General features: G+C 39.5%; 1 protein-coding gene across 1 annotated transcript; it reads left to right on the top strand.

Moving 5' to 3' along the window:
* The first annotated feature begins 1,092 nt into the window (after nucleotides 1-1,092).
* Nucleotides 1,093-16,111, top strand: MYEF2 (myelin expression factor 2). The gene is made up of 17 exons (XM_063449031.1): nucleotides 1,093-1,355; nucleotides 4,551-4,756; nucleotides 5,816-5,868; nucleotides 6,773-6,780; nucleotides 6,878-6,971; nucleotides 7,610-7,801; nucleotides 8,412-8,565; nucleotides 9,615-9,664; nucleotides 9,751-9,814; nucleotides 11,003-11,092; nucleotides 11,203-11,254; nucleotides 11,349-11,413; nucleotides 11,967-12,065; nucleotides 12,760-12,828; nucleotides 12,937-13,133; nucleotides 13,212-13,263; nucleotides 15,548-16,111. Exons 1-17 carry the CDS (start codon nucleotides 1,219-1,221, stop codon nucleotides 15,709-15,711), a joined length of 1,746 nt encoding a protein of 581 aa, XP_063305101.1. The 5' UTR covers nucleotides 1,093-1,218; the 3' UTR covers nucleotides 15,712-16,111.

Here is a 16,111-nt window from a genome sequence, read left to right on the forward strand (position 1 = left end):
ACTGCTGGAGCGGTTTGTCCTTCAGTCTGCAATCAAGTTGTGCAGTTAAGCAATGTTTGCAGAGCTTAGGTGAACTGTCCTATTGTCTATCCATATTTACCTCACAAGTTGCTAACTGGGGATTCATACCTGGAGGGCCCATGGCCCTGTTGTAATGTCATGGTCTACTACAATCCCAGATTGAGTAAGGGCTGCACTCAACCAAAAAACAGGGTACTCGCTGAGTTAGGGTCAGCACTCCCCACATACCCAGGCACTCGGTTTTAAGTTACAAGCAGATTTATTGGGGCATCCAAGTGCACAGCAACGTTTCGACCTGTACCTAAGTGCTTGTCAAACTTTCACCTAGATGTTCAAATAAATCTGCCTGAAACTTAGAACAGTAAGTGCCTTAGTATTTTTTCTTTACATGGTCTATAACAGGCTTCCCCAAACGCCGGCCCTCCAAATGTTGCTGAACTACAACTCCCATGAACCTCAGCCTATCTATTTCATTCATAGAATCATGGGAGTTGTAGTTTAGCAACATCTGGTGAGGGGGGGGAGCAGAGTTTGGGGAAGCCTGGTCTATAACCCCAACACACAGACTATGAAACCCAATCTAGATAAACAGGCATACATATGCATTACCAGTTATTAGAGGTGACTAGTCTTCACTTATAACATAGTAATAGAGTAAACATTGCTAAAATTGCATAAAATTTGATTTTAAGATATTTATTTATTAATTACTGACATTTATAAGGCGCCAAGATATTCCAATTAGGAAAAAAAAAGAAAATACAGCATACACAGACCAACACATTAGGTAGAGGCCCTGCTCTGCCCATGAGCTTACAATCTAAATATCTATGTTTATGGAATTGCATGAATTTGTGTGAAGCTCGAAACCTATTCATCTCCTCCAGACAACAAATGTATAAAAAAAAAAAAACACCAATATAACACGTGCTGGGATGGATCAGCCGTCACATAGCAACAACAACTGCCCAACATCTTTATTGCTCTGCTCCTTGATCACTGAACTAATAAAGTTATTGAAAGCGATGACAAAAAAAAAAAAAAAAAAGAACTAAAGAAAAGTAAGGGTTTCCTCTCGCGAGAGCACGCGCGTGATTACGCACTCTGGGTAAAGCGGAGACGTTGCGGCCCTTTGAACTCGTCGTCGCTGCGCGCTCGGTCTGTTGTGTGAGACACTGAGAGATCGGAGCTCTGAACATGGCTGACATGGACCAGCAGGATTCCCAGGACGCACTGCACACCAGCAGCGACAACAACAGCGTTAACAACAGCGTCAACGAGGACCAGGGCGATGAGAGCGCGGGAGAGGAGGCCCCCACCAACGGCGTCAAGAAGTAGGTGCTCCGGCCTCTCAGCAAATGGCCGCCGGCCCGAGGCGGGAGAGGAGAGAGCCCGGGCCAGCGGAGACCGGCTGCTGAGAGGGAGAATAATGGCGGCTGGGCCGAGTAATACGGCTGCACACCCAGGGCCTGTGTATAGACCGAGCTATATTACAGCGCACCCAGGGCCTGTGTATAGACCGAGCTATATTACAGCGCACCCAGGGCCTGTGTATAGACCGAGCTATATTACAGCACACCCAGGGCCTGTGTATAGACTGAGAGCTATATTACAGCGCACCCAGGGCCTGTGTATAGACCGAGCTATATTACAGCGCACCCAGGGCCTGTGTATAGACCGAGCTATGTTACAGCGCACCCAGGGCCTGTGTATAGACCGAGCTATATTACAGCGCACCCAGGGCCTGTGTATAGACCGAGCTATATTACAGCGCACCCAGGGCCTGTGTATAGACTGAGAGCTATATTACAGCGTACCCAGGGCCTGTGTATAGACTGAGAGCTATATTACAGCGTACCCAGGGCCTGTGTATAGATTGAGAGCTATATTACAGCACACCCAGGGCCTGTGTATAGACTGAGAGCTATATTACAGCGCACCCAGGGCCTGTGTATAGACTGAGAGCTATATTACAGTGCACCCAGGGCCTGTGTATAGACTGAGAGCTATATTACAGTGCACCCAGGGCCTGTGTATAGACTGAGAGCTATATTACAGCGCACCAGGGCCTGTGTATAGGCCGAGCTATATTACAGTGCACCAGGGCCTGTGTATAGGCCGAGCTATATTACAGCGCACCAGGGCCTGTGTATAGGCCGAGCTATATTACAGCGCACCAGGGCCTGTGTATAGGCCGAGCTATATTACAGCGCACCAGGGCCTGTGTATAGGCCGAGCTATATTACAGCGCACCAGGGCCTGTGTATAGGCCGAGCTATATTACAGCGTACCCAGGGCCTGTGTATAGACCGAGCTATATTACAGCACACCCAGGGCCTGTGTATAGACTGAGAGCTATATTACAGCGCACCCAGGGCCTGTGTATAGACTGAGAGCTATATTACAGCGTACCCAGGGCCTGTGTATAGACTGAGAGCTATATTACAGCACACCCAGGGCCTGTGTATAGACTGAGAGCTATATTACAGTGCACCCACGGCCTGTGTATAGACTGAGAGCTATATTACAGTGCACCCACGGCCTGTGTATAGACTGAGAGCTATATTACAGTGCACCCACGGCCTGTGTATAGACTGAGAGCTATATTACAGTGCACCCACGGCCTGTGTATAGACCAAGCTATATTACAGCGCACCCAGGGCCTGTGTATCGACTGAGAGCTATATTACAGCGCACCCAGGGCCTGTGTATCGACTGAGAGCTATATTACAGCGCACCCAGGGCCTGTGTATCGACTGAGAGCTATATTACAGCGCACCCAGGGCCTGTGTATCGACTGAGAGCTATATTACAGCGCACCCAGGGCCTGTGTATCGACTGAGAGCTATATTACAGCGCACCCAGGGCCTGTGTATAGACTGAGAGCTATATTACAGCACACCCAGGGCCTGTGTATAGACTGAGAGCTATATTACAGCGCACCCAGGGCCTGTAAAAGTATTTATTTTTAATTAAAAATGGTGACAAATTGCAAATAATCCTAGTCTGTACTGCAGTGTTTTCTTTTAAACATATGCACCCATCAATTTTTTTTTAGATAAATTACTTTCCAGTCTTTTATTTCAAGGGGATACTCTTGGTGCCCACTTATATTATGTGTAGGTTTAAGACTAGTTAGGTTGCTGCTGGTTATTCTGGGTTTGGATTTAACAAAAATCCTGATCTTCTTGCAATATCCATATAATGCATTATAGGGGCACTTTTAAGTTTCTGTGAAATTTGGTCTGCTGAGACTATAACTTGAATAGCCGACACATAATACAAAGTATATATTTTTGTAGAAATTTAATTTTCCCAAAAGTATTTTAGTATGTTGAGGTTTTAATTTATCCTATCTTCAACCTCCACTGGCATGTTAAAATATTTTTCCTTTTCACACATTCTCTTCATACAAGTCTGAAATTTGATTTGGGGTCATCATGTTGCCTATCATGAAGGGATAAAAGTGACTCTATAGGCACCAAAACAACTTTAGCTTAAGTTGTTCTAGCGACAATAGTCAGTCTCTGCATGCATTTTACATTGCTGTCTAGGGACACCTCCAACAGTAGTCACTCAGGCAGCCACTAGAGGTGCTTCCTGGGTCAGTGTGACACTGAACTTTTGAATCCGTGCAACTCTATGGAGATTTGCTATATGGTACAGTGGTTTGCCATACATGTGCAATAGTCTTCCAATGCTTTGCTATGTACCTTTTAATTCCAAAATGGTAGAAAATTAAACACACCAAAACTACTTAATTAAGCTAAAGTTGTTTTCATGTCTATATAGCATAAGTTTTAAATGGTTGCTCCATGACCACTTTAGGGTAGTGGATGCATGGAGTAGCCTTCCAGCTGAAGTGGTAGAAGTAAACACAGCGAGGGAGTGTGTGGGATAGACTCAAGGCTATCCTAGATATAGGCCAGGAATCAATGAAAGTATTCAGAAAATTGGGCAGACTAGATGGGCAAATGGTTCTTATTTGATGTCACTTTCTATGTAAGTGGGTCATGGTGCCTGGAGCCTGTATATACAGTGTTTCTGTAGGAAACTCTGTACATACCAAGTTTTACCCCTTGACTGTCGGAGGTGTAACTCTACATCTGGCAGCGTCCTGGTGTGAGTCCAGAATTAAAGTTCCTGGCTGGGTAATATTAATTCTGTACAAATGTTTTTTTGCACAGTTTGTCATTAATTCGCTAAGAGCGTTCAGCTGATGCTCTCAACTAATGAATAGTGACTGGTTGGGCTTCTGCAGAAACCGGAAATGCATCACTAAAAGGAGAAATTGCACTGGAGCCTGGTTGGACCCAAGAAAGAGGCAAACTGTTAGTAAACGGCTTGTCCCGTTCCCAGGGAACCGACCAAGGCACTCCTGACATCCTAACCAGCGTTTAAAAAACAAACAAACATACAAGTATAATTTAAATAATATTTTGTTATACATCTATTTTTAAACTAGCTTAAGCTAATAATGTTCTAAATATGTTATGTATGTATATGCTTAATCTGTCTTTTTCATAAAGAGATGAAGATTCTCCAAAAGAAGAAAAACCCTCATTGAAGGAAAAATCTACCGGAAACAGAAAGGGTAGTAGATTCCACCCATATGGCAAAGACAGACCGTCTGGCTCTGGAGACAAAAAGGGTCAAAGTCGTAATAGAGTATTCATCAGTAATATCCCTTATGACATGAAGTGGCAAGCCATCAAAGATCTTATGAGGGAAAAAGGTAAACCATTGGTAGCATTGCAAACATGAGTTCATCCAGGTTCCCTGTCATTTACATCTCTTCTAAGAAGTTGCTGCTTTCCTTACCAAAAGCATCATTTGTAATTTGACATTAGTTATCTATTAACTTGCCACTCTTTTTTTTTTTTTTTTTTTTTTAGTAATATGGAAATTTATGCTTAGTACAATTTACAATTGAATAGTTATGTACTTTTCCCCCTTCAGTTAAGCTAGATTTAAAACATTTTAGTGTTTTAATAAGCACACATAAATAACAATACTAAAACTTGACTTGTATGCATTATACAGAGCTATAGCATGTTTATTATTGTGTTTTTTTCTGTATTACCAGAAAGTCTGCTGCAATTTTCATTCAAAATTTGAATTGTGAAATTTTGGCTTAATAAGCCATTTAATTCCTACCCATGAAACAAATTACAGTGAAACTGGGGGGAAAGTATTGTCTTTGCAATTATTTTTACTCAGGAAATTGATTATGCTCAAATTGAATCATCTGGTTTTATGGTAGCTTCCTAAAATGTAATGTTTGTAATGTCTGGTGTATCTGTTGTAAGGTGACATGACTATTTGATTGGTTTTTTTCACTGTATTCCCTTGTTTGTAGCTTGCTGTGAAACACATGACTTTGTAAATTTGGATTTTAAGGCAATTTTACCATTGAAGACATTCAGGTAGAAGGTCACCTTAAAACAGCTGTTGTGAGTTGGATGACAAACGCTAAAGTGATAATGTTGGCTGAGGGTCCAGTTTTGCATCTGAATTTGTTCACCAACTACATCATACTGGCAAAATATAACTTATAGCAATAAAGAGGTTACAATCTGGTAGTTTGCATTGCTTTTGATAATGTGGCTGCTTCACATATATTCTGAAAAGTAGCTAAATCATGTAGCCAGACAGGTGGTATGCTGGTCTGGGTTTGATTGTTGGTGAATAATAGGTTATTTTTGTAGTGTTGTGCACAGGGCACAGTAAAGAAAGCTACTGGTGTTTTAAATGCATTGTCTTTTGGTATTTTCCCTTTGTATGTCTTATGTAGTTGGTGAGGTTACATACGTGGAGCTCTTTAAGGATGCTGAAGGAAAATCAAGGGTAAGTGCCGTGAGCAACAACTTGCTTGAGGCGTAAAAGTCCCTCAGCAGTCTTCTGTAATACCTGTAAAAGTTATTTTGGGAAAGTAAGTTTCATTTTATTATACTGTATTGCAGTATGAATGTTCCAGGGTTCAGTCGTTTATTCTCATCTCTAAATTACAAGAGGTTGAAAGTGACTAACTGCATTTTCATTGTTTTACAAACATTTTGCTTGCTCAACTCTTGTGAGTTTGCTGCTAAAAGCTCAATGCAGAAGGCTGTCAGGTTTTGAATACTGGTTCAGTTTAAACTTGATCTTTGCTATATAAAAAAAAAATCACTTGCAAATCTGACAGTATTACTGGGAGTGTACTGAATTTCCTTTTTTTTTTTTTTGACTATAAATGCCTGTTGTTGTTTGCAGGGCTGCTCCACAGTCAGTGCTGTGAACGTTCTGAGTCCCAGAGCTAGTTTTTTAAACTGATATTGATTAAGCTTTCAAAGGCTTACAGTCTAATGATGAGACAAGGGACAGACATTTAGCATGCGGAAGGAAGATAATCTGTATCCCGTTTCCTCTGTTTTCTGGAACTGATCCAAAATTTCAGCCATGTGTTTGTAGAGGCTAATACGAAGTTATCTGAATTTCCATGTAACATAAAATTGCACAGAAATTTTAATGTCCTGTAAAATGAAAAGTAGTTGAATTTGAGAGAAACCACAAATGGTTTCCTACTTTTATATAAATCAAAAAAAGAACAAATATTCAGCAGCATTTCATATGCAATTAGATTTTGTTTTTATGAACCATGACATTTTACATATGTTGCTAAAATAAAACTTCTGTTTTCTGGTGTAATCTGTAACTTGCAAACTAATTTTATTCTTCCTTCTTTCTTTTTTATGTGGTCTAATGGATTTAGGGCTGTGGGTAAGTGTTTGCTTTCTATTAAAAAAAAATAATTATTTGATTATTTTAACGATGTAATACATTGTCTTCAACTTTAATTTTTTTTATTTGTTTTTAGTGTTGTGGAGTTCAAGGATATGGAATTTGTTACAAAAGCTCTAGAAGTAATGAGTAAACATGATCTTAATGGAAGACCCCTTAACATTAAAGCGGTAAGAGCTTAGGATGACTTGAGTCTCTAGATAATGTTATATCCATACAAAAAGGCATAACTTTTTCCTTTAATAATTTTTGCTTGGTATTGAGTAGATTTTCTGTGACCAGGCCTTCCAAAGTTAATCATTTCTACTGTATGTCTATTCTATTGTGCCAGTTAATGAATTAAATTGCTGCCAGGTCTGTAAAGTACATATCCCATACAGCTCATGCAGGACAAGTGTTAATTGAAACTGGTTTAAGTGACACTCCAAGCCTCCTATCCAGTACAGATTACTGTGGTGTTTGAGCTGCTATGAGTCTCTGGATTTCATTCCCCAGAAGTGTGTCAAACTGTTTTGAGGCAGTTTTACAAAATGTGTCATTCCTTTGCACCTAAAGCCCAGCACATTGTGAGGCAGAAGTGCAGGCCACCTGAGCCACGACTTCATGGTTAAACCGTTGCCAAATTGTTTAATTCATTTACGTAAAAAGGTGCCTGGATACTGCTGCAACAATGTTAGATGAGCTTAAGTTGCTATTGGGCTAAGTGTGTTCCTTCAGTTTTGGGAACCAACTTACCCCCATGGTTGTGTGTCTGTATATAATAAACCAAGATCAGGATTCTTTAAAATGGTTTCCTTTATTTTTGCAGGATGCAGACGGAGAGCATGCACGAAGAGCTTTGCAACGTGGAGGTGGGCCCTTCCCTAGTGGTCATAATTCTGAAATGGGTCCTGGAATCATGAATCTCCCACCTTCAATACTCAATAATCCTAACATACCCCCAGAAATTATCACTGCCTTAAGAGCAGGAAGACTGGGTACTACTGTGTTTGTTGCTAATGTAAGTATAACTAACCAAAAGGTTATTTTAAAGTGTCACTACGAATCAAATCAATGCAGTCTGGAATAATTATGTATTTCCACTATTTTAACCGCTCTATGCATCACACCACCCGTTCCCCGAATAGAACCATGTTTTAAATGCAATACATTATAGACTCTGGGGGCTGAACTAAGTAGGGCCCTGTGTTAGTGTTTTTTTTTTTTTTTTTAAATAGATGGATTTAAAAAAAATATATATATATATATATATATATATATATATATTATTTATTCAATTTTCTTGTAATACAATCCCAAGTCGATCATTGGGCTAAATTTAGTCACAATACAGAATACAGAAGTAATCAAAGATACCAAAATATACATTAGGAAAAACGATTGTCAAGGGACCTGTATTTCCTCATGAACAAGTTTACAACGGTAAAGTTTTGCAATCTGCAAAGACAATACCCAAACACACTCAATGCTTTGACAAAGTGCCCTTTTCAAGGAGAATTACTTGAGAATATATGAATGTTGGAATAGTGCAACATGACCTTGGATAACATTCCTACAAGGAAACGTGTATGCTTTTGGTGTCTTATGTTCTTACATTTATTTATTTTTAGCTTGACTTTAAAGTTGGTTGGAAGAAATTGAAAGAGGTATTCAGCATTGCAGGAGCTGTAAAGCGAGCAGATATCAAGGAGGATAAAGATGGCAAAAGCCGTGGAATGGGAACAGTTACCTTTGAACAGTCACTTGAAGCAGTACAAGCGATTTGTATCCTTTGTTTCATAAAAAAAAAATGTAAAATGCAATGTAGCTGTGTAATTTCTTATTATATTTGGGTAATTTGTTTACACTAGTCACAAAACATCTTAAGCTTAATGAAGCAGTTTTAGTGTATAGATCATGCCTCTGACATTTTACAGCTCAGTTCTCTGCCATTTAGGAGTTAAAATACAGCCCGGGGGGGAGAGAATGGTTTCACTTTCAATATGAAGCAACTTACCTTAAAAGTGTTTATCTCATGGTCTGTAAAATGAACCTTAATTACACACCGGAGGTTCCTGCATGAGTTTAGCAAGCTACTAACAGAGCAGGAGATAAATAATTATAAATTTAAAGGAATCTGCAATAGCGGGTGTATAATCATTACATTGCAGAGGTGGTGATAGGAGCCGCACTCAATCCCAGCAGCCACCAGCTGCTTTAGAGCAGGACTAGCAATCCCACAACGATAAGGCAACACAAATTGTTTTTTTTTTCCAGGCACTCAAGGTGTTCAAGCTTCAGGCAGTTTTTAATGGAACAAAAGGAGCAGCAACATTTCAACCTGCTAAGAGGTCTTTGCCAAGCTTGACAAAACTCTTAGCAGGTCAAAATGTTGCTGCTCTTTTTTGTTCTATTAAAACTGCCTGCGACTTGAACACCTTTTGAGTGCCTGGAAAATTTCTTGTATAAACATTAGATGACCCTTTACAGGAAGTGTTTTTAGGAAGGCTGTGTGAGTCTCACATGCAGGGAGGTGTAACTAGGTGCATAAACAAAGTGACTTTACTCCTAAATGGTATAGAATTGAGCAGTGAGACTGCAGGGGCATGATCTACGCACCAAAACTGATTCATTACGCTAAAATTGTTTTGGTAACTATATAAAAAATACAAGATGTGAAGAGTGAATGTAAGAGTACATAGTTTGCAAGCCTTTTGCTCTTATGCAGTCTCTAATGTTACATGTATTATGGAGAAACCCTTTATGTTGTGAATTAGCATTGATGGTTATGTCTCTCTGTAGACTGCATTGTTCCTTAACCAGCTTACACCCAGCTATGTTCAATGGACAGTTTTTGTTTGACAGACCTATGCACGTGAAAATGGCAAGTAGAATATGACACACAGATCTTGGCTCCATGTCTCCTTCTTATTCATTTTACTTACAGATTTTTTTTTTTTTTTAAACCAGGATGATAAATCAATCCCTCACGATGACTTTCATGCAATGGAAAATAAAGCACCTCAGCTACCTCGTAAGTAGTTTAAAAAATAAAGCGACCCGTTGCTGGTATGAATTGGTATGGCTAAGCAGTGTAATTTCTGCCTTGGTCATGCCAGTGGGTTCAAGGCTGTATACAACTAGGGAAGTTCAGTTAATGTTAAGCTGCTCAAAAAAAGATTTGGCACTGAATGGTGGGACTGCACCAGAGGTCTTCAGGCACTATAACCAATTCAATGACTTATAATGATACTTATATCTAGAAGATCTTTTTTCAGTGTCTAGATAAAACCCACAACAAAATACTGATCCATTTCAATGTCTTCTGTTGGAGAATTCCCACCCTCAAATTCGCAGGTATTGGGGCTTTATCTATAATCTGTGCTCTAAGTTTGTTAAAACACTCTAGTCACCAGAATAACTACAGCTTAAGTAGTTGCCTGGTGGGTATAGTCAATCCCTGCAGGCCTTTTTGCTGCAAACTCTTTTCAGAGAAAAGGCAGTGTTTTCATTAGTCTAGTGGCCGCCACTCAGGTTACTAGAGATGCTTCCTGGGGCAGTGCTGCACTGACATCCAGTGTCTCCACCGTCTGCATGGAGACACTGAACTTTCCTCATAGAGCTGCATTAATTCATTGCATCTCTATGTGGAGATAGTGAATGTCCAATCTGCTCGTGCTGGCTCTCCCCCCACCTCGCCTCCTTGGCTGAGATCATCAGAATTGACAATCTCAGCCAACCCAATGCTTTTCTATGGGATAGCATTGTGATCGGCTGAAAAATGTCTGTCCGGTAAGAATGCAAATCAGGAGCAGAGCCAGCATTAGCAGACTGGGATAAAGGTAAGATATTTTACTATATTTAAGGGGTGCGCTAGATGTTTGTGTTACTGACCCTGTAGTGTTTAACGTTGTTTATCGGATTTAAAATGCCTGACCACCAGGGCCATATATGTACACCTAGTAAGAGCTATCCTTATAATCCAACATAGTCTGAGTTAATTTACTAATTTTGTATTTCCTACTCTGGAGGGAACGTCTAAAAAGTACCCTATTAATAACATTGTTACGATGTGAACAGTTTAGGCAAGGGAATGTGCCATTCTTGGGCTCAGAACCAATGTGGGCTCAGAACCAATGTGCATACAGTATATTGTTAAACTGTTTAGATGTTTTGCTTTACAGAACAACCATACATGTGTAAATTACTGCTTTATCAACAGGTGGTCTTGGTGGTATTGGCATGGGTCTAGGACCAGGTGGACAACCAATCAACACAAATCAGATTGGCATGGGTAACATGGGTCCTGGAGGCAAGTATAAGTCAATTCCATGTACTCAAAGTGTTTGGTTATCCAAGGAAAGAAACTTGTTTTGGAAATGGAGATGAAAAACTGCTCTAACAATTTTTATTTTTTTAAAGGTATGGCTATGGATGGTCCAGGCTTTGGTGGAATGAATAGAATGGGAGGTGAGTTTCACATTAAAATTTACTTGTTTGTTTTATTTGGCTATCTGTAGTGTGAACACTTAAAAACTAATGTTGGTTTGTTTTTCTATATTAGCAAGTGGATTTGGTGGAATGGAAGGAATTAATAACATGGCAGGATTTAGTGGCATGAGCAGAATGGCAGGTATGGATTGGGTCTATGTATAAAGCACTAAATCAGATGGCTTTCATTGCTACATTTACTTATACCTGTTTTGGTTTAGCAAGAGCAAAACCCTAAGTGCCAGATATTGGTAATGTGACTTAATTCAGACTATTTTAAGATCTAGAAACTAGAGATCCTTCAAAAAGTCTTATATTGGACCAGGAGGTAAAAAAACAACCTGAAGGCTTTTGGATATCCCTTAGTTGGATACAAAATAACAAATCAAAATCTTGCTGATCCATCAGATTAACTTCATACTTAGACTCTGGCCTGCAGTATATTTTATGTTGGGTTACTTTCTACCCCCCTCTTTTACAAATGTATTCCTTCTGTGTAGGAATGGGTGGTGTGGATGACTTCAGAGGCAGTTTAGGCTCTGGCATGAGTGGAAGCATGGCAAGCAGCATGGCGGGCATGGGAAGCATGGCAAGCGGCATGGGAGGTAAGATGGCTGTATGAAAATACATGACATTTGCATTTATTACTATTTTTAACTTTTTTCTTTTAATAAAGAATATATTTTATTTCCTAGACATGTACCGAGGAGGAATGGGAGGCAGCATGGACAGAGATTTTGGTCGCAGTGATATAGGCTTGAGTCGTGGATTTGGGGATTCGTTTGGAGGAATGAGTACGATATTTTTATTTTTTCTGTAGTTTAGGGTATGGAATGGGGACTTCTTACATCACCAATATTTAGTTTGGTGTTGACTAGCTAGAAGCCTGGTGCATCTGTAGGCAAAGCTTCAAATGTATCAAAAACACAAACAAAAGGCCAGATTATTTTCCTTTTTTTTTCCCTCCCCTAAATTTTTTTTAAGGTCTAATTCTATTTTTATATATTTTTTCAATTTTACATGAATCTTGCAGTTTCTTATTTGTGGGGAAAACATAAACACAAACGGTTTCACTTTCATAAGCTGGTGGCATGAGTGATTCACTGACAATCTCCACAAAATTAGTAATATCCCCTTGCTTTCAGACCGAAAACTGTAAAAGTAAAATGTTTATTTTGAAATATTTTATTACATCAATTACATGTGTATTTAATCGGTGTCAAAATCTAAAATTCTAAAGTAGCAGTGTAGGCACAATTACCTCTACATGCTGATGCAGTCTTCAGAGTCTCCCAGCACCCACAGTATGACACATTACATAATACCTCTCTAAAAGTTCCACTTTTTAATTAGTAATATCTCAAAAATATATATATTTTATGAAAATGTCCTTTATAAAAAAACATGATAAAGGGCATAATAGAGGTATTGATGTCATGGAATTTTTCTGCATTGTGACCAATTTTTTTTACTTTCTTCTGTGCACAGGTGGTGCAATGGTAGGCAGTTTTGGAGGAATGAGTTCTTCTGCAATGGGTCCCCTAGGCTCTGGAATGAGTAGGTTTATTTTAATGTTTTTTTTTGTTTTTTGTTCTCAAAAATATATTCTTGCTAAAGCTATAATTATTTAAACACTTCTCCCTTCCCCCCCTCCTTTCTTTCTAGGCAGTGGCATGGGTGCAGTAAATAGTATGGGTATGGGTCTTGGCATGGACAGAATGAACACAAACTTTGACCGAATTGGAGGTGGATTGGACAGGAATATGGACATGGACAGAGGATTTGGAGGATTTGGCTCTTCTCAGTTAGGAAGTGGTTTAAGAGATCGGGGAAACAAAGGATGTCAAATATTTGTGCGAAATGTAAGTTGTTCAATTCTTGAAATTTGTGTTGCAATCCAAATTTGAAAATGTTATTAAAAATATCTTCTCTTGTTCCAGCTACCATTTGACTTGACTTGGCAAAAATTGAAAGAGAAATTTAATCAGTGCGGTAAGTATTTATTCTATATTACACTCAGTGAGTGTTAATGGCGGTACTTCATAGTTTAGTGGAACTATACATTGACCAATTGGAGGCAAAGTTGTTGTTGTTTCTGAAATATTTTGTGTAAATGACAGTCCGTTAAAATTATTGTAGGATTATGGCTTTTAAGACAAGTGGATTTGAATATTTTTGGTCTACGCAGAAAATGTTACCTATTATAGGTACAAAATATGCATGAAGTGACCACTCTCCACACACACACTCCTACTCCCCATATAAAGCTTTATGTAGATGATAAAAAAAAATATATATAAATCATGAGCTTGTAGTTCTGGTATATTATTATTTTTGGTAGCGGCCTATGAAATAGATATATAGATCTATTTATGCTATATTAAGCCCCTACCTAAAAAATTATACATACATACATACGAACGTACATACGAACGTACATACGAACGTACATACGAACGTACATACGAACGTACATACGAACGTACATACGAACGTACATACGAACGTACATACGAACGTACATACGAACGTACATACGAACGTACATACGAACGTACATACGAACGTACATACGAACGTACATACGAACGTACATACGAACGTACATACGAACGTACATACGAACGTACATACGAACGTACATACGAACGTACATACGAACGTACATACGAACGTACATACGAACGTACATACGAACGTACATACGAACGTACATACGAACGTACATACGAACGTACATACGAACGTACATACGAACGTACATACGAACGTACATACGAACGTACATACGAACGTACATACGAACGTACATACGAACGTACATACGAACGTACATACGAACGTACATACGAACGTACATACGAACGTACATACGAACGTACATACGAACGTACATACGAACGTACATACGAACGTACATACGAACGTACATACGAACGTACATACGAACGTACATACGAACGTACATACGAACGTACATACGAACGTACATACGAACGTACATACGAACGTACATACGAACGTACATACGAACGTACATACGAACGTACATACGAACGTACATACGAACGTACATACGAACGTACATACGAACGTACATACGAACGTACATACGAACGTACATACGAACGTACATACGAACGTACATACGAACGTACATACGAACGTACATACGAACGTACATACGAACGTACATACGAACGTACATACGAACGTACATACGAACGTACATACGAACGTACATACGAACGTACATACGAACGTACATACGAACGTACATACGAACGTAACACTGCTTTTAGTTGGTCCTCAAGTTGTGTGCAATGATCAGAGTTTAGTGGAGTATGTACGCACGCTGGCATTCTATAGACACATCTTGGACAGAAAAGAACGAAGTAAAACTCCCTGCATGACTCGACTAATGTAAGGGGCAGGTTTATAGCTGCAGCAATGCATTTATTTTTCTTCAAATATGTACTAAGTGTGGGCAGAAAATAAGGTACACCGCACCCTGTCCTATCCAAAAATGTAAAGTTGTTATGGTGCTTAGTATGATTCTTTTAAAGGGATTCTCCAGGCAGACTATTTTACTTGGCTGGTTCCAGCGCCGGGAGCCTCGTGAAGCCACGCCCCATATTTCGTCAAAATGACGAAATAGGCGGGCGCGAGCAGGGAGCAATCAGACGCTTCCATTTGAAATCGTCACTGCTCCCTTGTGCGCATGTGCGGCTTCGTCTCACATGCGCACATACTTCATAGGGCAGCATTCATGCCGCCCTATGAAGTCCTGAGCGCGATACCGCGCATGCGTACAGCTGCGAGCTGAGTTGACTGACAGCTCAGCTTGCGGTCTTTGCCCGCCCCCTCTCCTCTGCTGACAGGCAGGAGAGAGAAGGCGCGCACACACAGTGCCTTCTCTCTCCTGCACACGTCAGATGTATTTTAATTTTTAGGGCCCTACATGATAGGAAGTCCCTCTGGTGGCCGTCTGAAAATACAGTGTTTACATTAGATTGCCTGCAGGGAGTTATAGATCTCACCTGAACACATACAATAAGCTGTAGTTGTTCAGGTGACTAGTGTCGCTTTAACATATCTAGAGTACTCTTCTACGAGCAACTCAATTCCATGACTGTCCTGCAGGGTTACCTTATCCATGATTATAACATTTGCTCTTTTAGAGTTGTGCTTGTTCATATCTGCTCAGATTACATTTGCACTTTATTTTATTTCTTTTGTGTCATCTGTGAAGTTACATACCTTTTCCTTTTTTCAGGTCGCGTAGTTTTCGCAGAGATAAAAATGGAAAATGGAAAATCTAAAGGCTGTGGAACTGTACGATTTGACTCTCCAGAAACTGCAGAAAAGGCATGCAGATTAATGAATGGCAGCAAAATAAATGGCAGAGAAATTGATGTCCGTTTAGATCGTAACGCATAATTTCTTGTTTTTGTCCAATGACATTCCCATATTTGTTTAGTCTTTTTGGTAAAGAAATTTTTAGTAACCGTGAGTTAGAGCGGTAAAGGCTGGTTTTAGTCTTTAAGCCTTTACCTAGTGTGGTGTTAAACATGTAATTTTGTTATGGCTGCTTTTCCTTTCTCTTTATTTTTTTATTTTTTTTTTTAAACACCATGTCTTAGTCATTCAGTTTAAATGAATGGACATACTGTTTTTAATAAAGCCATTTCACACAGCTAGTTTTGAAAGTCTGCCTTGTGGGGTTTTAGTCCTGTATTTTATTTTTGTTATAAAACTGTAACAATTGTTTGGCTTCACCACAGCTCCACTTCTACAAAAAAAATGTAAGAATAAATGAACTCTGAACGGTTGAACATAA

The sequence above is a fragment of the Pelobates fuscus genome, chromosome 3 (assembly GCF_036172605.1).
Source record: "Pelobates fuscus isolate aPelFus1 chromosome 3, aPelFus1.pri, whole genome shotgun sequence".
In the NCBI taxonomy this organism is placed as follows: Eukaryota; Metazoa; Chordata; class Amphibia; order Anura; family Pelobatidae; genus Pelobates; species Pelobates fuscus.

What these genes read in the sequence shown, in the direction of transcription:
- MYEF2 (XM_063449031.1), top strand. Translation starts at nt 1,219, where the DNA reads ATGGCTGACATGGACCAGCAGGATTCCCAGGACGCACTGCACACCAGC. An exon ending in GGGTAACATGGGTCCTGGAG is followed by an intron (nt 11,093 to 11,202) that starts GCAAGTATAAGT and finishes ATTTTTTTAAAG; the next exon opens with GTATGGCTATGGATGGTCCA. An exon ending in ATGAATAGAATGGGAGGTGA is followed by an intron (nt 11,255 to 11,348) that starts GTTTCACATTAA and finishes TATATTAGCAAG; the next exon opens with TGGATTTGGTGGAATGGAAG.